At 45.1% G+C, this 25,066-nt stretch overlaps 2 protein-coding genes and 1 pseudogene across 2 annotated transcripts; all 3 read right to left on the bottom strand.

The window, feature by feature from the left end:
• Positions 1–136: 136 nt before the first annotated feature.
• LOC136536526 (TATA-box-binding protein 1-like) lies at positions 137–2,421 on the bottom strand. Its single transcript, XM_066528791.1, has 7 exons — positions 2,120–2,421; positions 1,317–1,404; positions 1,074–1,196; positions 909–953; positions 721–813; positions 408–569; positions 137–193 (listed from the first exon to the last, which is right to left on the bottom strand). Exons 1-7 carry the CDS (start codon positions 2,287–2,289, stop codon positions 137–139), a joined length of 738 nt encoding a protein of 245 aa, XP_066384888.1. The 5' UTR covers positions 2,290–2,421.
• Positions 2,422–14,049: 11,628 nt separating this feature from the next.
• On the bottom strand, positions 14,050–15,498 carry LOC136536524 (probable methyltransferase TCM_000168). Its single transcript, XM_066528790.1, has 4 exons — positions 15,427–15,498; positions 14,881–15,282; positions 14,507–14,767; positions 14,050–14,391 (listed from the first exon to the last, which is right to left on the bottom strand). Exons 1-4 carry the CDS (start codon positions 15,496–15,498, stop codon positions 14,050–14,052), a joined length of 1,077 nt encoding a protein of 358 aa, XP_066384887.1.
• Positions 15,499–15,740: 242 nt separating this feature from the next.
• On the bottom strand, positions 15,741–24,283 carry LOC136523715 (electron transfer flavoprotein-ubiquinone oxidoreductase, mitochondrial-like; annotated as a pseudogene).
• Positions 24,284–25,066: the final 783 nt, after the last annotated feature.

Genomic DNA, 25,066 nt, shown 5'->3' with positions numbered 1-25,066 from the left:
CTAATCTCCCAATTTACTAGAACTCCAAAAAAAAAACTAAGTATTAGAAAAAACTGGTGCCGACAGTCCGTGCCCAAAGTTCTGGGATCTGGCACCCAGGTCGTGTTATGTCCACTTGTGCAGTGGCTGAAGCATATCAAGCATATGCCAAACAATGGTGTTCGCGCCCTTTTCCAGACGGGCCGCGTTCTATCTGGTGGCACACAGTAGGAATTCGCGTTAGATACATAAGTAAGAGAGTAAAAAAGAATGGAATGCCAACAAGAAGCGATGTGGGACGCTTTAGGCTGTGTTTAGTTGTAGGAATTTGGATTTTGGGGCTACTGTAGCACGTTCGTTTTTATTTGGCAAATAGTGTTCAAACATGGACTAATTAGGCTCAAAACGTTCGTCTCGTAATTTCCCACCCTGAACTGCACGAGCATCGGGTATATGTTCTCGAAGGCCGTGTATATCTCTTCCCGCACCTTGGCTCCAGTGAGGACGATCTTTCCAGAGACGAAGACGAGGATCACGATCTTGGGCTCCACCATACGGTAGACCAGTCCAGGGAAGATCTCTGGCTCATACTGTACGTCAAACATCAGGAGAGCAACAGGTTAATAAGTTCTTCAGGTCAATGAGGATCAACAACAACAAGGCACACAAGTTTTTGAACTGAAGAAAGAACCGAGGACCGAGCTCCAAATGTTGCTAATTGTGCAGCTATGACGAACTTACATTGGCAAACGTGCCACTGGCCAAAGCGAGGCCCTCCAGACGAATAGGAAATTTGACGTCACATGACCCAACTATATTCTGGATCTTGAAATCCTGCATGTCACCAGAACCGGCCCGTTGAATCAAGGTGAGAGATCGAGTATCTTTTTTCTTTCTGAATGAACGAATCAAAGCGACAAAAGTATTACCTTGAACCGAGCTGGGAAGCCGAGCTTCTGGACAATGCGCGCAAACTGCAATGGAGGATAGCATTATACATATTAAGTCACATGGCAAAATTCAGCAAACAGCCAAAATTGGCATCCATCAACAGTTTATCCCTGCATAGGCGAAACAATATGACAAGACCTTACCTTCCTCGCAGCAAGCTTTGAATGGTCTTCACTCTTTGCTCCAGTGCAAACCATCTTCCCTGAGGCAAATACCAATGCTGTTGTCTTCGGATCCCTTATCCTCATGATAACCGCAGCAACACGCTGTCAAGTATCAAGGTTATACGGTGATGAGACTGCAGTTGATAAACGAATGTAATATATAGTTCCATGGAAAATGTCCAAGGTAAATGAAAAGGCAGTAGCGGCACTGATCGATGATACCTTTGGGTTGTACTCTGCGTTACGAGCACTGTTGGCTATTTGTTGCAGATCCAACTGGCAGTCCAAATTGACTGTTGATACGATGTTCCTGACACATCAAGCAAGAGGCTGGTTAGGACTCCATCATTTCAAACTAGGCAGCAAATTAAAGAAGCAGTCACCTATCAACCCTTTTGAAATTAAATCAAGGAAAAAAGCCATCACACGGATCAAAAAGAAAAACAGCAACTCTTTACCTCAAAAAAGAAAAACAGCAACTCTTTTACAGCCAGATCAACAATGATGGCATGCTAGTTCCTTTTGGTGCAAGTTCAACACACTTTAATTAATCTCCCCATGTCATGCTAAGGATCAAACAGGTCATGCATAACTCCCCTACCCCACGGAGATAACGACTGCTATTTCGTACTACGTACTTGACTAGATATGCAATCCAAAGATTGAGCTCTCAGTCTCAAGAACCTTTGTAAAGAGGTGGGCTAAATTCAGCGCAGAACGTTCGGTCGCAATCGGTTCAGATATTCGAGCAAGGAACACGCGAATTCGAATCCTTCGAATCACCCCAGACGCAACCCGCGACGCCCCGAATTGGTTCGCAATCCACACAGACGCCAACCCAACTAACAGATCAAAACCAAGAGCCGGTGCAATTGGTCGCATCCAAATTACCACGTACCCCATCCCCAATCCCCATCACCCACAAAACGCCCCACCCAACTGCTCCCCACGTCCAAGTTTTCGCCATCCCCAATGAAAGATCGCACGCGCGTCACCGCAATCTGCGTCGAGGGCTCGGGACTCACTGGAGGGTGGGGACGAAGCCGGACGGGTGCATGGCGAGGTCCACCCCGGGCTCATACGCGTCGTTCATCGCCGGCGCCGCGGCTCGTCCTCCTCCTCCGCCCCACGCCCCGCTCCCGCTGCGCTGCCCCAGCTCCAGCGCTGTCGGATCCGCGCCCGCCGCGGAAGCCATGATGAGAGAGGACTCGGCGCAGGCGTTGGGAGCTCGGAACGGAGGCAAACGGTTTTGAATGGGGCTGGGTTTTATTTGGCGAGAGGGGTTTGGGCGTGCGGGCGGCGGCCTTGGTTGGTTGGTTGGGCGGGCGGGCTCGAGTACGAGCGGCCTAGGGCTTGGATTCCACCGTCTTGATTTGATGAGGAAGAAAGAAGGCGGGGGCGGGGCTCCGGATTTATATAGACGCGGGCTAGGTTCCGAGTCCGGGTAGGAGTTGGACTGCGGACAGCCCGGCAAGAAGGATGCTCCGTCCGAGTCGTCAGCTTCGCGTGTTTGAGCGGGCCGGGAAAGAGCAAGGACGCCGGCTTTCGCTCGGTCGCAGAAAACTGGAGAGCCATAGGTGGGTTTTGTTCGAATGTCACCTTTTTATTTTTTTATAAGGTCAGTGTCAACGAAGGTTTATAGACATGAAATAAGCCGACGTGGTATAATATTGATAAAGCAAGATATGATAAAAATTTAATGGGATAAAATGAGTTTCAAAGCAAGGATAGCAACGTAGTCGACAGCCGGCTAAAGACTACTCTCTACATCCCACAAAGATCGTCATTGTAGTACCAGCCATATCTACCAAGAAGAGATGGTAAATTATAATATTGCCTCTGTAAAAGACTAGATTGGGTTTGGTTGGATTTTTGTAGGGGCAATATTGTAATATACCATTTTTTTCTTGATAGATGTACATGTTTCTACAACGACGCTCTTTGTGGGACTGAGGGAGTATATGCCCCTAAAACGATGGTCTTTTGGGACTTTTTTTCAAATCTCAGAACCACGGTCTTTGTGGGATGGAGGAAGTAGTAGGTGCCACGTCTCTAAAATCCTTCACTAGTATAATGACGTGGCTATATCTACATGGTTGGGTGCATGTAGAGTCATTAATGTAGCACATGCATGGTTGGGTGCCTGTAGAGTCAAACTTACCAGGGCTAGCAGCAGCCTCTTTTTCTCTCGTATGACGCGCACAACCGGGCGGTGAGTCGAGCGCCGGCTCATGTCCCTCTCCTTGTTTTCTCTCTCATCCGCCAAGGATTTTCTTAATGAACTAGTATATAACCCACCTAGGTGGTTTTATTATATTTGCGCTCGTAGAAATAAAACTTGTCTACATAATTTTTAATATATGAGAATCTTAAAAAGTGACATAAAACCCCACCGAAACCAGCCTAGTATACCTATTGAATTTTTATTCTTTCCACAAGTGTGCATGCCCAAAGCATAATGAGTGCGCACTCGGAACTAAGCAAAACATAACGTTCTCTACCGAGCGTCCGTTCGGCCAGACAGGATGGACCCGTCACCCCCCGCACCTCGCCCGCGCAACCGCGCCTCGCGCTGCACTCTGACGCACCTCGCGCCTCCCGCCCGGACTCACGCGGCACACAATCGAGGTCCGTGGACCGCATGCGACCTTCGCGTTGTGGGATTGAGCTCCGCGTCAACGAGTCTCTATTGGATGGCAGCAAGTAGATGAGCACACGTTACATCCGTATGTTTTATGCATTTCAGATGTATGTTGCATATGTTTTATTTGGATGTTGCAAAAGTAGATCTAGTGTTGCATATGTTGCAATGTCTATACATGTATGTTGCAAGCGTATGTTTCAAATATTTCAGCTGTTTCAAATATATGATGCAAGTGTTTAATCTGTTAGGAATTTAGGCATTTTCATTATCAGTTTAATCCAGAAATATAACAGCAGCAGGTTTGTGACAGCATATATGTGCATGTGTATATTTCTTATGAACGTTACAGCATGCATAGATGACATACTGATTGATACAGTAAGAATACAAAATACAGTAATCACAGAGATTAGACTGTACCCAGCGGAGGGTCCCATGCCGAGGGCATCGAAGGCTCCATTTGCACTAGTCGACACAATGCGTTGCTCGAAGTCGCAGACCACAGTCGATGCAGGACGATGTTCGTAGTGCAGTCCCACGAACGGATCACCAGGAAGAAGACGCCTTGACGTTCTAGGGAGAGGACGGATCCAAGAGCGATCTCTAGGAAGAAGATGGACGAGAAGTCGCGGATCGCTCCCCAAAAAACTAATCGTCGCTCACCCCGTGCAGGATTCTCAGGAGGATGAGGGTTTCGGAGGCACCTGCTCTCCCGCTCCTCCGTGCGCGCAGAGGTACGGGACGGGAAAATTAGATGGCTGCTGATCTATGGTTCTCTCAGGAGTGGTTACGAAAGATGGGGTCTGGACTGACGGAAGACAGGATATATGGCTGCTGACGGGGGAGAGAAGACGAAGGCAGCGGAGAATCCCATGAGACGGGAAGCGGAAGCGGAAGGGACGGTAACTGACGCAGTCAGTTAGCCTCCACCATCAAGGAGCGAACCTCCCATGATAATGTGGATTTAAGTGGTAAAAGACTGGCCACGCCCACTCGCTCGCCGCCTGCCTCGCCACGCCCACGGCCTTGGCCTCAGCCTCGGCCTCAGCCCGCGCCCACGGCCCGGCCGGTGGCGACGGTGGCGCGCACGCGCTTGTGGCACGTCTTTATCATTTTCTCAGCTTCTCAATTTAGATGAATAATTTCTAACCATATAAGCTGAGTCAGCATTCAGTCAAAATCCCGTATGGTATTAAACCATACAACACTTAATGTTACGCACCATAGAGTATTAAATATTATATGGGCCAAGCCCATATTATATCCAACAATCCCCACTAAACTCTAGGGTTTGTAACAAAGTAGTCTTAGAACCACATTTCTTTTATATACCAGTGTTTCGATGGAGACTGTTAAGTTGAACATCCATCTAGAACAATAGTTTCACTCAGTCACAACTGAACAATAGACTAAGCCTTGAATTGACAGTTTTGTGTGAGGTGAATGTCACTAAAGTCCTTAGCTGATACTGGGCAGCAAAAGGCATCCCCTCTATTTGAAGCATATAAGTCATACTTCAGTGTCTTTCATGAGTATTTAGAGATCACCCAAATCTCATAGACTGTGACCAGCAGTCTGACTCATATAGGTGTGTTCCTCAAAAGATGTTCTGTAGAACAACATCTTTGCTTTGACAAGCCACTTGGAACACATTAAGGCAAAAGTTAACCTGCCTTAAAGAAAGGAAAGATATGCATCAGAAATGAGTCTTACTAAGGATCTTTCCTCACAATTTACTACTAGCTTGTTTCACCGTCCTACTTCACAGGATCTCCGATCACATAGAACATGTTACCACTATAGTAAATTTCAAGTGGGTCTCAAACCTATCTCTCTCGATGTACTTTCTATCACGTTGCGTGACAAACCCTTAGTGAACTGATCTACCAGATTGCTAGACGTGTGTACATAGTCCAACGCTATTATTCCGGAGTTTCTCAATTTTCTGACAGATTTTAGTCATCTCTTAACATGCCTTGTGGACTTCATGTTGTCCTTAGAATTGTTAACCTTTGTAATCACAGTCTGGTTATCACAGTTTATAGAAATAGCTGGTATGGGTTTTTCAACAACCGGTAAATCCATAAGGAGATCACAAAGCCACTCAGCCTCAGATCCAGCAGTGTCTAATGCTGTGAGTTCTGCTTCCATTGTAGACTTCGTTAAGATAGTCTGCTTGCAAGACTTCTAGGAAACAACGCCACCTCCAAGCGAAAACACATATCCACTTGTGGCATAAAGCTTATCAGCATCAGAAATCCAGTTGGCATCACAGTAGCCTTCTAGCACTTTTGGATGTCCGGTATAACAAATACCATAGCTCATGGTCCCTTTTAGGTAGCGCATTACTCTCTCAAGAGCACGCCAGTGATCATCTCCCAGGTTTGACACAAACCGGCTCAGCTTGCATACTGCAAATGAGATGTCTGGCCTTGTTGCACTAGCAAGATACATGAGCGAACCAATGATCTAGGAATATCTCAACTGATCCCTTGCTATTCTTCGATTTTTCCTCAATAGCACATTAGGGTCATAAGGTGTAGGAGCAGGTGCACAGTCACTGAACCCAAAGCGACGCAGCACCTTTTCCACATAGTTACTCCACCATCACCTTCTCTTAGAAGCTTGATATTAAGAATAACATCAGCATCTCCCAAATCTTTCATCTCAAAATTATTTGTTAAAATCCCTTCACCTCTTCGATCACTTTGAGGCTGGATCCAAAGATTCAGTATGTCATCAACATATAAACACAAAATGACTCCTTCACCCCCACCATACCGATGGTACACACATTTGTCAGCTTCATTCACAACAAAGCCAGCAGATATTAAAGTTCTGTCGAACTTCTCATAGCCATTGCTTAGGAGCTTGTTTTAGGTCCGTATAATGACGTTAATAATTTACACACTTTGCCTTCTTGACCATTTGCCATAAACCCATTCGGCTGATCCATATAGATCTCCTCCTCCAACTCTTCGTTTAGGAAAGCTGTCTTAACATCCATTTGATGAACGATAAGACCATAAGAGGCTGCCTAGGGAAAGCAAAACTCGAATTGTGGTCAATCGGGCAACCGGTGAATAAGTATCAAAGAAATCCTCACCTTCCTTTTGAGTATAACCCTTGGCCATAAGCCTTGCCTTGTACCTCTCAATAGTACCATCAGGCCTAAGCTTTTTCTTGAACACCCATTTGCACCCTATAGGCTTACACCCATAGGGACGATCAACAATTTCCCAAGTTACATTGGACATAACAGAATCTATCTCACTCCGTACTGTTTCCTTCCATAAGTTAGCATTAGGAGAGAAATATGCCTCTTCAATGGTCGTTGGTGTGTTATCCACAAGTTACACAATATAGTCATCACCAAAAGACTTTGTAGTCATCTGTCTCTTGCTTTTCCTGGTGGCTATAGTGTCATCCTCCTCAGAATTTTGCACATAGGGTTCCTCAATTTGTTCTATCGGAATAAAATTTCTATGCTCATGGGGAATTATAAATTCATGACCAGTTATGCTAGGTGCATTTTTCATAGGAAACTCATTCTTAAAAAATGTAGCGTCTCTAAATTCCATGATTGTATCAACAGCCATCTCAGGAACACTAGAGTTTATAATTAGAAATCTATAACCCACGCTGTGAATAGCATAACTAAGAAAGACACCATCAACAGTCTTTGGTCCAAGCTTTCGCTTTTTGTTTATTGGCACATTCACCTTTGCCAAACAACTCCAAGTTCGCAGGTAAGAGAAATTTAATCTCTTCTTCTCCCATTCCTCGAATGGTGTGATTTCTTTGTTCTTTGTGGGCACTCTATTCAGGACATGGACATGCTGTCAAAATAGCCTCACTCCACCATTCCTTAGATAGTCCCGCAGTCTCCAACATGGCATTAACCAAATCAGTTAGAGTAGCGGTTCTTTCTCTCTGCAATCCCATTAGGACTATGGTGAGTATGGTGGCGTCCTCTCATGAATAATTCCATGCACCGCGCAAAACTCAGAAAATTCATTTGAGAAATATTCTCTCCCCGCGATCGGACCGCAAACGCTTGATTTTCTTCTCAAGTTGATTTTCTACCTCAGCTTTATAGACCTTAAAATAATGCAACGCTTCATCTTTTGTTTTTAATAAATACACGTAGCAAAATCTAGTGCAATCATCTATAAATGTCATGAAGTATCGTCTACCACCTTTAGTCAATTCGCCATTCATTTCGCATAAATCAAAATGAACGAGTTCTAATGGTGCCAAGTTCCTCGCCTCAGCAGCCTTGTGAGGCTTGCGCGGTTGCTTTAATTGCACACACACCTGGCACGTAGAATCTTTGACTAAGTTAAATTTCAGGATTAAATTCAGATTTGCAAGCCGTGTGAGACAGCCAAAAATTAGTGTGACAAAGTCGTGAATGCCATATATTCGACTCATCCGAAACAATAACATTGTTCACTACTTTATTACACACATCATCAAGCAAAGATAAGCGGAACAAGCCTCCACAATCATATCCTTTTCCAACAAATGTTCCATGTCTCGACACAACACATTTATTGAACTCAAGCACAATTTTAAAGCCATCGCGACACATCTGAGAAGCGCTAATAAGATTCTTCTTGATGGAGGGGACATGCTGCACGTTCCTTAATAGCACCGTCTTTCCCAAAGTAAACTTCAGAACAACCGTATCAGCACCAAGAACATGCGCATGCGAACCGTTTTCCCATCAGCAAGGCTCCACTCCTGCCAGCCCTGATAGGAAATAAACAAAGAAACTATCAGCAAACATATGAATATTAGCACCTACTGTCCATCCACCACTCAGGTGAAAGACAAACTGAAAGAACAAAGGGTAAAGAATTACCATACCCAGATGTTCCTCCTGCAGTCTCGCTAATGACCACATTTGCTGATTTCTTTTCTTGCTTGTATTTGCGGTCTAGGACACGCACTTACCCAATGCTCATCACTCCCACAAATAAAGTATCCTCCACCTTTCTTGTTGTTTTTCTTCTTAAACTGTGCGGTCTACTTAGGCTTTGCATTGTTATTCTCTTGCATGTTCTTCTTCTTTTTATTATGAGATGCAAATGAGTTTTTCTTCGCATCATATTGGCAGCGGAAGACTCAACTCCTTTTCCACAGGTTGTCTTTTGCTCTCACCCTCTCCTCAACATCAAGAGATCCAATAAGCTCAGCCACGCTAAACTCTTGTCTCTTATATTTTAGAGAAGTAGCAAAATCCCTCCAAGAAAGTGACAACTTAGCAATTATACCGCCAGCCACAAACTTATCGGGCAACAAATATGGAAATGTTCTAGTTCCTTTGCCAGCGCATGTATCTCATGAGCTTGTTCGACCACAGAACAGTTTTCAACCATTTTGTAGTCATACAGCTGCTCCATAAGGTACAGCTCACTACCAGTATCAGAAACCCCAAACTTTACCTCAAGAGTATCCCATAATTCTTTGCCTGATGTGCAAGATATGTAGTTTTTCTCATACTTAGGATGAAGTGCACTAATCATGGCGCCTCGAAACAGGTTATCGGCAGCCAAGAACTTTCGCTCCTCCTCAGGAGTAAACTTGTTCAGACTTCCCCTGTGCGGTATGATAGCAGTTCATCGCAGTCAACCACAATACCATCTTTACACGCCATATCATAAAATTCTTGCCATCAAAATTATTCGGCTTCAAAGCGGCAGCAAATCCACTGACAGAAAATTGTCTAACATTAGAGTTTTGGATTGTTAGGAATTTAGGCATTTTCATTATCAGTTTAATCCAGAAATATAACAGCAGCAGGTTTATGACAGCATATATGTGCATGTGTATATTTCTTATGAACGCCACAGCATGCATAGATGACATACTGATTGATATAATAAGAATACAAAATACAGTAATCACATAGATTAGACTGTACCCAGCGGAGGGTCCCATGCCGAGGGCATCGGAGGCTCCATTCGCACTAGTCGACATAGTGCGTTGCTCAAAGTCGTGGACCACAATCGATGCAGGAAGATGTTCGCAGTACAGTCCCATGAACGGATCACCAGGAAGAAGATGCCTTGACGTTCCAGGGAGACGACGGATCCAAGAGCGATCTCCAGGAAGAAGATGGACGAGCAGTCGTGGATCGCTCCCTAAAAACCTAATCGCCGCTCACCCAGTGCAGGATTCTCAGGCGAACGAGGGTTCCGGAGGCACCTGCTCTCCCGCTCCTCCGTGCGCGTAGAGGTACGAGTCAGGTAAATTAGAAGGCTGCTGATCTGTGGTTCTCTCGGAAGTGGTTATAAAAGATGGGGTCTGGACTGACGGAAGACATGATATATGGCTGCTGACGGGGGAGAGAAGACGAAGGTAACGGAGAATCCCAGGAGACGGGAAGCGGAAGGGACGACAGTCAGTTAGCCTCCACCATCAAGGAGCGAAACTCCCGTGATAATGTGGATTTAAGTGGCAAAAGACTGGCCACGCCCGCCCGCTCGCCGCCTGCCTCGCCCACGGCCCGGCGGTGGTGGCGGCACGCGCGCGCGTGGCACGCCTTTATTCTTTTCTCAGCTTCTCAATTTAGATGAATAATTTCCAACCATATAAGCTGAGTTAGCGTTCAGTCAAAATCCCGTATGGTATTAAACCATATAACACTTAATGTTACGCACCATAGAGTTTTATTTAATTATTAAATATTATATGGGCAAAGCCCATATTATATCCAACATAATCTGGATGCGGCATATGTTGAGTGGTCGTACACGTATATTGCAAGTGTATGTTTTAAATATTTCAGCTATTTCAAATGTATATGTTGTAAGTGTTTTATCTGAATGTTGCATATATTACCGTGGTCATACACATATGTTGCAAGGACTATGTTGTAAATGTTTTATCTTTTTAGACGTATATTGTAAGTGTTCCGTAAACATGCGCTGGACAGAGGTGGTCTCCGCGGGCACAGTGGTCCCACATGCGTGGAAAGCGAAGCGGACGCGGCAGCAGCAGCGTGTGGCGACAACAGCAGCCGTAGCGCGCCGGTAGGTGCGGCAGCAGCGTGCGACTAGGCGCAGCAGGAGCATGTGGGCGCAGCAGGAGCATCCAGCGAAAGAGCCCTGCAGCCTACGGCCATGCGAGAACCGATGGCTGCCGAATTGATTGATGTGACAAAATCAAAAGGACGGACAGCACGCACGGACGTTCAGACACGTCTCGCGCACCAGACGTCCGGAGCTAGCAAAGCACAAACAGAAAAGGGCATGTTTTACTTTGATTTGATCTGTGCTAGAGGGGCGTTTAGGGCGTGTTTGGTACCATTCCCAGCCCAGCTAGGCCAGCTCCAGGCAGCCAGGCTACATTTGCCCAGGCCAGATGCATGCAACAAGGGTTGTTTGGTTGCATACATCTGTGGAATCAGGCTAGACTGAGACAGTGTTTGGTTGCATGCATGTGTTTGCAGATTTAAAAAGCACATGCATGGATCATTATTTGGTTGGCTGTATACAACAAGTTCTAGTCACCTCTTGCATGTAGTGGTAACATTACCACCCACTAGTTGACATCAGATATTACATCAATTTTCAAATGAAAAAACCTACTAGCAAGACAATAACTACTGCTATTACAAGTATAAATGAACTGTGGCACAAGTGAAAGTTGTCATTTCCATCATTTTCTAGTAGAGGTGCACTGACAGGTTGGAGGGGAGGTAGATTTTCAGGTTGATCACTATAGAAAGCTAGCAAAGCTTCATTTCTTGTTTCGTATTTTTTTTAGCAGTTTCCCTTGAAACCAACTACTTGAGCATGTGCTTCGGCCCAGCTGGAGTAGACCCCAGGCTCCTTCCCAACATGAACAACATACCAAGCCATAGCTGAACATGTTCTCAGATCAATCAAAAAAAACATCACAGGCAATGGACATGTGCTCAGATTAATCAAAATAACATCATAGGCAATGAGCATGTGCTCAGATCAATTAAAAAACATCACAGGCAATGAATATGTGCTCAAATCAATCCAAAAACATCACAGGTAATGGATAAGTGCTCAATTCAGTCATAAAGCATCACAGGCAATGGACATGTGTTCAGATATAAAAAAACAAACATCACAAGCAATAAGGTAAGTGCTCAAAATAAAATTGTGCAAATCACAGGCATAGGCTGGTGCCCATATCAAGTTCAAAACCACAAGGTTCACATCATTGGCAATGAACTTATGGTCAGATTACCACCACTAGGTTGATCTAGGTTGTAGGTGCAGGGTTATCTAAGACACTAACTATATGTTAGTGTTAGTAAATAAGCTATGCAGGATCAGATCAACTGCACAAAAGAAAAGGTCAACCCACTACACATCCACCAGTTGTAGTTAGGTATGCATAAAAGATGCCACCACTGCACAGGGACAGGCCACCACCATTGCATAAGGGCAAACCAGGCTCCCGGGATACATGTCCAAAGTCTCAGCATAAGTGTAGTATCACAGAAAATTTATCATCATTGCACATGCCCAAAGCCTCAGTATAAATGTAGTATCACAGAAAATTTATCATCATTGCACATGCCCAAAGTCTCAGATCAAGTGTAGTATTACAAAAAAAAACATCATTGCTATTGCCCAAAGTCTCAGATCAAGTGAAGAATCACAGAAAAAAAATATCATTGCTATTGCCCAAAGTCTCAGATCAAGTGAAGAATCACAGGAAAAAGGGTGCCCTTCTCATTCTAAGCATGTTCACACACTCTATATCATTGTAGTTGTAAATTAAGTTTAAGTTCCTTTGGCGCTCCTCATCCCTAATGCTCATTGGACCATAACTGATCTGAGGCCGCTGACTCTGAAGCATTCTAAGTGTAGCAAGCAGCACGAGCAAAAAGAATGTGTCTCTTCTCTTCTAAGTCCATCTAGAAAAAATGAATGGAATTTAAGGACAAATGCTCAAAATGACAATGTCATCATCATGGACTTGGACAAAAGCTCAGAAAAAGGATTCATCATATACTAGAACATGCTAAAAATAAGACTTTCATCATCACAGACTAGGGCAATAGCTTAGAAAAAGGCATCATCATAGACTAAGGCAATAGCTCAGGACAAAAGGAATCATCACAGACTTGAACAATAGCTCAGACAAAATGGCAACTTCATATACTTGCTCATAATCTCACAAAGTAGGACATGCATCCAAATCCAAGAACGCAGGACTCACTATCGCACGGTACAGATTAGGGGGGAGGCGAGAGGGGGAGTAGAAATACAAAATACCCACGTCAACAAGCAGCAGCACCAGCAAAAGCCCAACCCAGTAGGTGAGAGAGCTCAGATCTGCAAGCACACAAGCAAAGAAAAGAGGATTAGCATACAGAAAATAGGATTTTTACTTGGAAAAAACAAGAAAAAAAATGAGACATAAGAACAAGGATCCATACCGCAATAACAGCCAAGAAATTAGATCTGGTGTGCCTGCAGCGAGATCAACAATCAATGGTGACCTAGGGTTTCAAATCGCACAGAAAAAATGAAGAAAGAGAAGGGGAAAAACTCACTTGCTTCGAGAAGACGCAAATCCACGGCACCTGCAACAAATTGAGAGAGAGGGTAGGCATTAGGAGGCCACAAATCCATCAAGAACACCGGGGGAGGAGGAAGAGGAGGTGGAGCTTACCGGCGGCGCAGACAGGGAGCGACAAGAAGAAGAAGAGAGGGAGGCGGCGGGAGGAAAGATATAGAGGCGGTGAATGGCGGGAACGGGGAAGGTAACCCTAGGATCTTCGCGCCATCTCCCCACGCACGGAATCGCCAGGCGCGCGAGCTCTCGGGAGGACGGAGCGAGCCAGGCTGAAGAAAAACGGCCGATTTGGGCGTTCCTCGTGAGCCAGGCCAGGAGAGGACTTTTGCACGAGCGGAGCCTGGCTCGGGAGGGTGGCCAGGGAACCAAATATGAGCAGGCTGCATCCCGGGAGCCTGGTTTGCCCTTATGCGGGCAACCAAACACGCCCTTAGTTCCCATCAAATCCAAACTTTGGCACTACGTAAAAAGAAGATTCTCCGTTACATCAAACTTTGTGGTATATACATGAAGTACTAAATGTTGATGAAATCAAAAACTAATTACACAGTTTGGTCGTACTTTGCGAGACGAACGTTTTGAGCCTAATTTATCAACGATTGGACAATTATTACCAAATACAAATAAAACGCTACGGTACGCTACAGTATTGGTGCAGTGATTTTGGTTGTCCAAAATCGGGCACCTAAACAAGGGCTAGGATCGGATTGTCAATATAGCGCCGTCGCACTTGCATGGCTATTTTCTCCTCCGGAGGGAAAGGATCAGAACGACGCCCGTCATGTCCTCCTCCGCGGCCGGGCCCATGTACCGCTCCTCCGCCGCCCTGGCGTAGGCGTCACCAATGCCGTCGACACGGAAGTGCCGGACGAGCAGCCACTCGTCCAGCACGCGCAGGAACCTCGCCATGGCCTTGCTCCTCTCGGCGTCTCCCCGGGGCCCTCTCTCCAGGAAATCGTGGCTCTCCAGGCCGACGATCTCGAAGGAGCCCTCCTGCTCCACGGCGCCGCGGAGCTCCTCCTGGCAAGGGCTGTAGAACGGCTCGTTGAACGAGTCCACCTCCGCCGCTGCGATCACCCCCTGCACGCACGCGCGCCACGCCAATCCGCCGTTAGCGAGGCAGTCAAAACACGAACTGAATTCAGTTTGTTGCCATCACCCACGCCCATGCATACTTTTGTAGCGAGCCAGCTACCTGGGATGTTAAGTCTTGTAGGATCTCGGCGATGAACTCCGGGTAGCGGTCTTGACTGGAGAAATCCTTTGCAGGTCTACCGCAGAGGGAGAGTACCATCCATCCGCCGGGCACCATTTCTTCGGCCCGTGACGCCAGAAAGCGCTTGAAATCCTGCTCGAATTGCCGGGCGTAGGCTGCGGTGACGGCCGGCGTGCTCGTTCTCCCCGCCGACACGCTGCCCTTGTTTATCAGCACTCCGTCCACCAGTTCTTGCGGAACCTGCCAAATTTCATACTCCTAGTAAACAAACACTGCTGATTTCCGCAGAAACACCAGGAGATTATGACTGATTGGTATGCGACGGTTTTGGCCGGGCGGCAATGCAAATTAACCTGGGAGAGCCAGTGGAGGCTGAAGGAGGAGCAGACCAAGTGCAGCGTCTTGGCGGGGAAGAGCCGGCCGTAGAACGACCCCGGGGCACCGAACACCATGACGAGCAGGCCGCTGTCCCTGTCCACTCCCCCGTGCCCCAGCAGGGACGACGGCACGTCCTTGAACACCGTGTTGAAGTCGTTCTCCGGGAGGTCGTTGAGGTACACGCAGATCTCCCGGCACTGCTCCGCCCAGTGCGGCTGGCGCCGCACGGCGTCAACGGCGGCCGACGCCAGCGCCAGCGCGTTCGGCCCCGACGAGCACCCCAGATCTGCTACCCGGAGGCAGCCCGGCACGGCTGATCTACACAGGTCCGAGATGGCCTCCTCGACCAGAGGCTTCACTCTGCTCTGCACGCCACTCTGAGAAACTCACACAAGTTACATCGAACATCGACTTGATCTAGCTAGGGCCAGATGGCCACGTCGTCCCAAATGATCTGAGATTCTGAGACCGCGTGAACGTGATGGAAGAGGAAGAGGAGGGCATGAGGATGAGGGAGCAACCTGAATAGCGGAGTTCTTGGCGTAGCTCGTCTCTCCTTCCCCGCTCATGCAAACGCTCTGCACGGACGCCATTAGCCGGCTGGCTGGCGATTGAGCTGGACGCCTGGACGTTAGAATGCACTGTATTGTGGCACTCAAAAGATGTTCTTGGGCGGGTCAGAATCCTGCACTGCCACTACTGTTTGACACCATTTGCGTCTGGATCGTCCGTCGGCACCGGCACATCAGAGCCACTGCCTCGCCAGACCGACAGTGACGTGCGTAAACCACGCCACGAGATGCACGTGATGCCTACAGAATGGTCGGAACGCGTGGCAGAAAGGTGCCGGTGTGCACTTTCATTTTCACTTTTTTTTTCTTTAGAAAAAGTATATAAAGTAAAAGATACATTATTATCGCAAAAGAAATAGTCTGGTAATATTGGAAATGAAATAGCTCCAAAAAAAAATAACCATGTAGTAACAATTAAGATATTGATTAACTAGCAAGCATGCCGTAGGGCTGCAACATAATTTGCATTTTGCATCATTGGTTCCAATAGACTCAGACCGTCTTATGGTTAGACGTGACTATTCTAACTCGCATAAGTACAGTTCGTGAATTCGGGACAAGACAATACAATTCATCACATCTGTCTCCAATAGGAGATCATCAGGAGACCCAAAACTAAAATGGGTCTCTAACAGAATATCTATAGCCTCCAACAGAGTACCTATATGAAAGGCTCATTTTGGGGATCAGGAGAGGTATAACCCAAATCTGAATATCCTCTCTCCTGGAGACCCATTTGCAGAGATGATTCTCTTTAGGGTCTTCTTGTTGGAAAAGACAAAAATGAATATTGAACCATTTACTTGTAGCGCTACCCAAACGTGGAATAGGTCTTATATTTTAGGTAGCGGTTGTTGAAGATAGTCTAACACTGGCTAGGACTCTTATCCTCAACATGCAACACAACACCTGCAACATGCGCTCGAAACACCTGAAACATTCGAAATATAGGCTTGCAACATAGGATTATCAGAGCAACATCTCCTTCTGCTTGGTCGAACGGAGGCTCATTGGCACGCAGAGCTCGACAGAGGTGCGTGGAGCTCGCTAGTGGCACGAATCTTGGCGGCGTGGAGCTCGTCGGCAATGCGGATCTTGACGGCGTGGAGCTCGCCGACAACACGGAGCTCGACGACGCACAGAAGGTGACGCCGCACAGAGCTGGGCGACGACGCGCAGAGGGCAGGGTGAGGCGGGCACGACGATGTAGAGGATGGGTGGGAGCAGAGGTGGCGGCACACAGAGGGCAGGGTAGGGCACGACGATGACGCAGAGGACAGGTGGGGGCTATGGCAACGACGCTTAGACGACACATGCATTTCAGAACGGAGCGTCCGTCCGTTCGGACGCATGGGTCGCGTCATTATCGTAGAAAAAAACACCTATGTCTACGTACCAATTATGCTTATGCATCCTCAGGTTAAGTCAATTCTGCTTCTGCATCTTCCATTCCTCCTGTTGGTAGGGCTCTTCCTCAAGGGCTCGTGACTTCTCCAAAACAGTTTCGGCTCTTTTTTTTTACTGAAAAATCACTTCAAACGACTCCTACTACTAAACCATTTGGTAGAGCTCCTCCGCTGAAACCGAAGCCAGAGCTAGAGAATAGCCCTACTCAACAGTCCGTCCGCTCTTTGCTCGGGCTCGGCTGGGAGCCACAGGATGGAAGGACCAAGAGAGCCACATGATGATGGATGAAGAGCCCTACCAAACGGTCTCCGTCCGCTCTTTGCTCGGGCTCGGCTGGGAGCCACAGGATGGATGGACGCCTGGGTAGGTGCCTGCACCGGATGGAGATTGGAGAGGACTCGAGGGGTGCTTGGCACGACTCGTCTTGAGAGGCTCCTCTAGAGGAGCCAGAGCCGTTTTGGACGAGCCATAATTTGTGGCTCCTCCAAAACGACGGCTCCCGTTCCTCTACCTTTTTTTTTTCTAAAAAACTTCTCTAGGAAAATGCTTGGCAAGACTCCTCCGCAGGAGCCAGGGAAGAGCCCTACCAACCAGGCCCTCAATTTCACGATATGTTGCTTCTGGCAGGCAGGAGTTCAAATCGAGTGTTATGGCTCACATGCTACCGGGATTGCAGATTTCACCTCTTACGATCCTTCGTTTCGGCCAGATCTCTGTTACAGCCCATGTTATTGATCCACAAATTGCATCCTCAAATAGTTTTACATTCACGACACCCACTCGACCAATTGCTTGTGCCATCCATGTGAAGCACGCTTCTTTTATATTGTACTGATCTTGATCGGTACCTACGAACATCCTGACATCCTGTCTACTGCTTAGGGAAGTTGCTTATTGCCACATACACGATGCAACTTCCAACCCCATTAGCCAGGTTTGGATGGGGATTTGGTCCAGTGTGAGTGTGACACCGGTGGTGAATGAGCCGTTATTATTTTTGAAGGCATCATGTTTTTTCCTTTCAGTATTCTACATTACTGTGTAACCAGGGCCACCTCCACCTTCTGGAACAGTCCATTCGATGTTCTGCTTTGGATCTTTTATGTCGCAAGCCTGAAAATACAGTGGACAAGTAATTTAGGTTGGATGGCCCAGCACAGGCTAAAGGGCGTACCCAATGCAAAGAGCTCCCGCTCTGTGCGTGGTCTGGGGAAGGGTGTTAATGGCAAGCCTTATCCTTGCCTGTGCAATGCGAGGAGACCGCAACTCGAACCCGGGATCTTCCGGTCATAGGCGGTAAGACTCTACCACTTGCACCAGGCCCGCCCTTCGGCCCAGCACAGGCTAAAAGAGTAAAATTTTCTCAGTGTCCATTCGTGCATAGTATAATTATCAATATCAAAAGGCTACATCTATTCTTTCTATAGTAAAGTGAATGGAGACGAATATTCTTTCCAGCCATTGCAAACCTTTGATCAAAATGCATGATACACACAAGGGTACAAATTTTCATGCACATATCTAGGTGACTGAAAATCTCACCCACAACAAAATAAATTACCTTGCAATGAAGACAATTCTGTGCATTTATTTGAACCTTTGGGTCACCTTTTTCGTCAGAGACATATCTACACGAAAACAGGCATAACCAATAGTGATCAGCAAACTATTGGTCACTAAGCATTTTAGCATCATTGATACATGAAGGGACCAACAGGAATTCAACAAGGTGTGGCTACTTTATGTACTCGTAAACCCGGGCTGGGCAATAGCATGATTCTGGCCCCGCATACAGTGGAACATTTACTCGTTCGGGTATTATAGGATCCCTCAAGCGGAGATGAGGCGGCTGATCATGCTCATGGTTTGTATTGCTCCTGTACCAAAGGAATGACGGATGGAGAGAAATACAGATTGAAAATATATTCTTGTAAGTGCATTTCTAGACTACAATATATTTTTTTTTCTCACAGAAGAGCTGCGTATCATTATATTAAAGAAGGATAAAAGGGTAAAGAACCCTGGTTACACCAACACCCACACACCCAAAGGATCACAAAATTACTTACGCGCCTTTTTGTTACATATACACACGACCTGGAACGACCTAGCCCCTTGGAAGACTACAATATACAGGCTGAAGTAATTGTAATATCAAAAAATAATTGTTTGGTTATAATTTTTTAGGCAAATCTCAGAGTCACACATTTGGGTAATCAACCCTATACCAATAATACCATGTTAGACACAACTAGCATACTTGTTACCAGTTACCCCATGAATGGCGAAGCAATAGTCAACAAGCACAAATATGGAGTGCATACAAAGAAAAGAAGGTTGTCTCTTGCTGCAGACATTACCTGTATAAAGATGTTGGGACATCAAATGTTATCTGTCCATCTGGTTTAGGATATTGAATAGGCACATGCAGATTGGCCGTCTGTGCACAAGTCTTTTGTCAGTCTCAATAGACAATGTCATGCATTTGAATGTTTTTTTTTCTAACAAAGCAGTTATCACTACAAGCAACAGCAGCACTGCAGACTCACATCTGTTGCTTCATGATCGGGTCTCCCGTGCTTCAATGTATAAGGTGACTTCCCTTTGAATATGTAGCTAAAAGTTCAAAATATAGACATGACTCAGTGAATGCAATAGAAATATCTCAATGACTAAGACTCAAGTAATTTTCGTAATAGGGACCTCACCGTTCCAGTGCAGACAAAGCCATGCCCGGAATAAATCCATATTCAAATGCCTGGAAGAAAAAAACAGTAATAAATACACATTCAACTAATTGACTTACTACATTCGGAAAAAAAGAAGATAGCAGAATTTGCCTTCTTTTCCCCCTCAGCTTACAGAACTAGATATTTAACCAGATACCAAAGGTAAGTTTGTTTGGAAAACTCAACCATAAAATAACCACATACTGGTCTATAATTCCTAGCTTTATGAAGTTCTTCCCATATCCATGACTTCTTGAGGTTCTCCCAGTACAGTTCCATCGAAGATCCTTCAACAAGGGACTTGAAAGTTGCTTCCGCCGCAAGCATACCTTTTTTACACATCCATCCCTTTAGTACAAGGCTTATCAATAAACTACTCCCTCCAGTCAACAATATATGATGTTAGGACACGATAATTAGTGCAGTGTCCAAACATCATTTACTGTTGACTAAGATGGAGTCTAAAATTAGCATTCCACCAAAAATAATTAACGCAATTTCAAAATATAATCAGAAAAGAAGAATGAGCATTGAAAAAGGATTTCAAGCAAAAGACAGAGCGATGATGGGCAGAGATATACATCAACCATGAAGCTGAGCTAAGCAACAGAGTTGACAATTAAGTTATCCACAAGCTCTAGTAAAGTTCCAAACAAACTAACATTTCAGTAGAAAGATACCTGATTTCATAGCCGTATGGGTTCCTTTTATTTTGGGAACATTTAGAAATCCTGCAGAACATCCAATAATTGCACCTCCAGGGAAAACTGGATATGGTATTGACTGAAATTTGACATAAACTCATCATTGTCATATTAGTTTTTTTTTCGAACACGCAAAAGATTTGTGTATCATTTCATTAATACAAGAGAAGAGAAGAAAACACGGGTGAAAAGGAGTCCTCCTCCCACCTGAAGACACACCTAAAACATGAAAACTCTAAAAGGAAAAACTAGAAAAAGGCAAAAAAGGCGACCAGCTACCCCAAAACTAAAAACACACACCTCCTGTAAAATCCCTGACCAGGAGCTCTTGGAGATCTTTTAGGCCTTGTTTGGATGTGCATGTATTCATCTCAATCCACATGTGTTGAAGTGGATTGGAGTGGAATTAAACTAAGTTCCATTCCAATCCACTTCAACACATGTGGATTGAAGTTGATACACATGCATCCAAACAAGGCCTTAGTAATAATTGTCAACAACAAAAACACAAACTTAGACAGGTGCTGAAACTCGCATAGGACAATAAATGAGTACCAAGCTATACTTCAGCTTACAAAGGTCGTATCGTGTAGTTAACCATGTTATGAGGTGAAACATTAGTGACACCCATGTACAATGATTGAAATAAAAGAAACTTGATATGGATAACAGATAGAGCTTATGTTTGTCTATTTGCTACAGAATTGCCAAATTGAAATGTCATCTTACCTGGAAACCACCTTCATTGAGAGTACGTGCACCATACTGAATAGCTGTTCCACCTTCCAAAAGTTTTCTGACAGCAGGATGCTGCTTAAATTTCTGAAATATGATTGCACAACATTTAGAGAAAAATAGGTCCATTCTATTTATTAATTCGCAGTAAACCAGTCCGTCTTCTAAACTACCCATCCTTAATATTAATTAGCAATGAGCAAGATCTCTGGGCCTTCTAAATTGTAGCATAAACTAAACTAGGCAGGGGTACTTCAGGAAGGCCCCTCTATTGAAATCTCTATAGCATCCTATTACCCTTAAAGAAAGACAAGTGGCGTACTTGCCATCAAAAATTCAAAATGCATCGACAAAGAAAAACCACATACCTGGAATTCATCATAGGGACTAAGGAAAGGATTTCGATAATTCAACGCAACAACCAGACCAATTGCTAACTGAAAAATGAGAGGAGATAACACATTAAGTGCAACCACTTACTACTTAGCCATCAGTGATCTAAACGTTTGAATAAACATTGCAGGAAGTTTGATTATGAAAAGAAACTCATATCTATTCAACCTGCAACTAAACACCCTGTGATAACTGATAAGTGATCAATTGGTGGTTTGAGTCTTCTTTTGGGCACAAACTAAACAAAAGTTTTTTCTTTTGCCGCATTGTGCTAAGTAGACAACTTCTCTAAGCAAGAGCAGCGGAAAATAAAGTTAATGTTGCTTAGTTTGTGTATAATGCAGACTACAATATGATATTTAGTGTGCTTTTTCCTTTATCAGAAAAACAAAACCCCAAGGATAGAATACTAAATCTTTATTTATGTGGCAGAGCTCATGCATAATACTTGAATACCAGTTTGCATCTCTAACAGAACAGTGACCTGTCTATCATCAAGGTGGTATAGGAATGATCCTCCATATGTTTTAGTGTCCAAAGGCCATCCAACAGTATGAATAACATAACCTGGCTTGTGCTTTCCTTCTTCAATCTCCCAAACCTAAAGAATAGAATGCACTTAGTATATGAGTGGCATTAATAACTCCTCTAGAAGTAGTTAGCAGAAAAGGTTTAAGGATGCAAAAGTTTATAAAGAGAGCTCATGAGTCACAGTTCAATAAACTGAAATACAATGGGAAAGGGAATAGCTCGGAATGAAAAAAAAAAATAAAGGGCATGGTGAAATTCCTCAGAAACGTTGACTAAGCAAAAACAAACACAGATTTGTGAAACAACAAAAACATAGATAATCAAACAGAACTACAGCATATATGGCTTATTGTCTGTATAATGATGTAGATGAATTGACATAATTCAGGGACACAATCTTCTCATTTTATGGGGGATATAAGGTTGCTTCCATCAAAACTGAGAACAAGGCATTTGGAAACTAGAAGTGGTATAACGGATATCAGAATACCTCCTTAATTCCAAGAGCATATGTCTGATGTTGCCCTTGCCCTCTCTCTCTGAGCTTGTGATTTCTTATTATTTTCTGAAATATGATTAGGCCTTAGCATCAAACTGCAAGCATAATAATAATAATAATAATAATAAATTGTTAAAGGACAAAAAAACGAAACTAGCATTACACATGCTGACCTCTGATAATGAACCTCGGCAACCCTAAGCAAGCAGTGTTATTCGCCCTGTATTTTCAAAGTAGCTGGCCATGAGAATAGATGCATGAGTGGAACACACAGAACGGAAAAGCAAGTTATCAATTTATATAAATAAAATAAGTGTGTGTATTGCCCGTCTACCCAAATTCCAAACAAGGAAAAAAACACCACTGGCAAACTCAATACACACTCGATATTTCAGCACATTATCTGCTAGACAGATGATTATCCCTGCTATATAAGGAGCGAAGGTTACTTGCCTCTTAGTTCTACACCAGCTTGGAAAGTTTCCCTTTTGGTACCATCCTTAGCAATACCAACATCATTGGTTGCGACTCCTGTAACTATTTGATTTTCATCATAAAGTATCTGTTAGAGAAGAATTCAGACAAATATTAGTCTTTCCACATAAGGGTTTCTAATATGAAGAATGATGGTACCTCACTAGCAGCAAAACCAGGATATACTTCAACACCCAACTCTTCAGCTTTTGTGGCCATCCATCGCACCAATTGGCTCAAGCTGGACACAAGTAAATTTTTCAGCAAAGCCTGACCCTCTAGAACAGGAGGAATGACAGACTTCTTTAAAAGGCGTGGATCTAGATGATGAACACAGCAAAATGTTGGCACCTGATCACGTAGTTTCCTTTGTTGTCAAATGGAGATGGCAGTGTCCATGCTTGGTTCTTTGTTAACAGCCAGAACTTGTCAGATGAGACAGGAACTCTGATTGGAGACTGTCAAACACAACATAACCAAATTACCACAAACAGCTCATTGCGTGGTTTCCAATCTGCATTGCTGACAAGAAAATAATTCAAGTAACGCGTATACAGAAAGAAAGATGTATCCAACAAAATGTACTTCATTGTGCAAATCAAATTCTCAGAAGGTTTGGATTTCTAATAAAATCAAAAGTACAGCCATAGAGACTAGCAATTGGAATTGTTCTATACCTGAATTGAAAACTAGATAAAAATATACTATCAGTTGAATGAATCTAAGTCAAGTGAAGTGAATGAACCACGAGCTCACAAAGGCACATGTAATGCTTGGTCTGTATGCATGAGAGATTATTCTAAGTAAAAATAAATAAATAAACTCGTCACAGTTCAGAAGACAGAATGCGTACATCCTCTTGCCTCCACTTGGGAATGAGCTCGTCCAAGGCTCGGGGCTCAAACACATTCCCCGAAAGGACATGAGCACCTGCAGCGCAACCAGAAAATTGCCCAAAGCAGATGACGCAGAGCACATAGCTGCTCCAGAATAAATGAGGGGAAGCGTGTTATGGGAGGCGCCGCACCGACTTCGGAGCCCTTCTCCAGGACGCAGACGGAGAGGTCGGCGTCAGCGGCGCGGCAGAGCTGCTTCAGCCGAATCGCCGCGGCGAGCCCCGCGGGCCCGGCGCCCACGATGACCACGTCGTAGCTCAGCGCCTCCCGCCCGCTGCAGAACCACCTAGTGGCGCCCCAGCCAGGCGCGAGGGGGCCGCGGGGAGGCGGCGGCGATGCCCTCGCCGCCGCCGACAGCGCTCGCCTTGTCGCAGCCGCGGCTTTCCGGATGGCTCGCTGCATTGCTCTCTCCTGCTCGGGAGCCCAAGGTGTTTTGGGATTTTTGGAGAAGTGGGGGTGTGGCCGTCCGGAGAAGGCCGTGAAGACACGGAAGTACGGGGCAGGGTAGGGATGAAAACTACCGATATTATATTTGTTTTTATATTTTTATTTTAATTTGGATTTGAATAGGGATAGTGTTAACTATATGAGATATGATACGAGATATCGACATCATAAATATATAATTTGAGTATTCGGATACGGATACGGTATCGAATGTTGGATATCCAGACTTGGATATGGACAGATCTCAACTCCTCTAAACGAATTTGATTTCGAATACGGACGGAAAATATCCATACCTTTTTCGTCCCTACAGCAGGGGAGTGGCAGTTGTTTTTTTTTCCTTCACTTTTTTTTGTGTTTGGAATGCATGAGATCGCTGAGGTGGACGGACCGACGGAGACGAGGACAAACAGCTCTCTCTGATGGGCTCCGGTGTAGCCAGGCCCGTTCCACGAAGGCCGAATAAGTTTGGTTGTCTGGGTCCGATCCATTTTCCCTTGCTCGCGTCGTGCATTATAGGCTCTGCCGTCATGGGCCGACGGGTACGTGGGAATTGTGGGTCTGTTTGGTTTCCTGGCTAGGATTTGAGCCTAGGTAGTGCAGGACCGGCTCCAGCAACACAATATGGGCTTGTTTGGTTGGGCTGTTATACCTGGCCTGGTTTAGATAAGATTTTGTTTGGTTGAGTGGTTCAGTTTCTGGCTGCACTAGTGAATCCAACTGTGGGTGTGTTTGGTTGCTTATCCACAGAAGTATCCACCCACCCCTTCCTAG

The sequence above is a fragment of the Miscanthus floridulus genome, chromosome 2 (genome assembly GCF_019320115.1).
Source record: "Miscanthus floridulus cultivar M001 chromosome 2, ASM1932011v1, whole genome shotgun sequence".
Lineage (NCBI taxonomy): Eukaryota > Viridiplantae > Streptophyta > Magnoliopsida > Poales > Poaceae > Miscanthus > Miscanthus floridulus.
The sequence above is the reverse complement of the archived record's forward strand: the minus strand, read 5'-3'. Positions and strand labels throughout refer to the sequence as shown.

Coding starts and splice junctions, on each gene's coding strand:
- LOC136536526 (XM_066528791.1), bottom strand. CDS start 2,289: ATGGCTTCCGCGGCGGGCGCGGATCCGACAGCGCTGGAGCTGGGGCAG. Junction 954..1,073: donor CAAAGCTTGCTGCGAGGAAG/GTAAGGTCTTGT, acceptor CCTCCATTGCAG/TTTGCGCGCATTGTCCAGAA. Junction 814..908: donor GCTTCCCAGCTCGGTTCAAG/GTAATACTTTTG, acceptor GGTGACATGCAG/GATTTCAAGATCCAGAATAT.
- LOC136536524 (XM_066528790.1), bottom strand. CDS start 15,498: ATGGCGTCCGTGCAGAGCGTTTGCATGAGCGGGGAAGGAGAGACGAGC. Junction 15,283..15,426: donor CCAAGAACTCCGCTATTCAG/GTTGCTCCCTCA, acceptor TGAGTTTCTCAG/AGTGGCGTGCAGAGCAGAGT. Junction 14,768..14,880: donor GCCTCCACTGGCTCTCCCAG/GTTAATTTGCAT, acceptor GAAATTTGGCAG/GTTCCGCAAGAACTGGTGGA.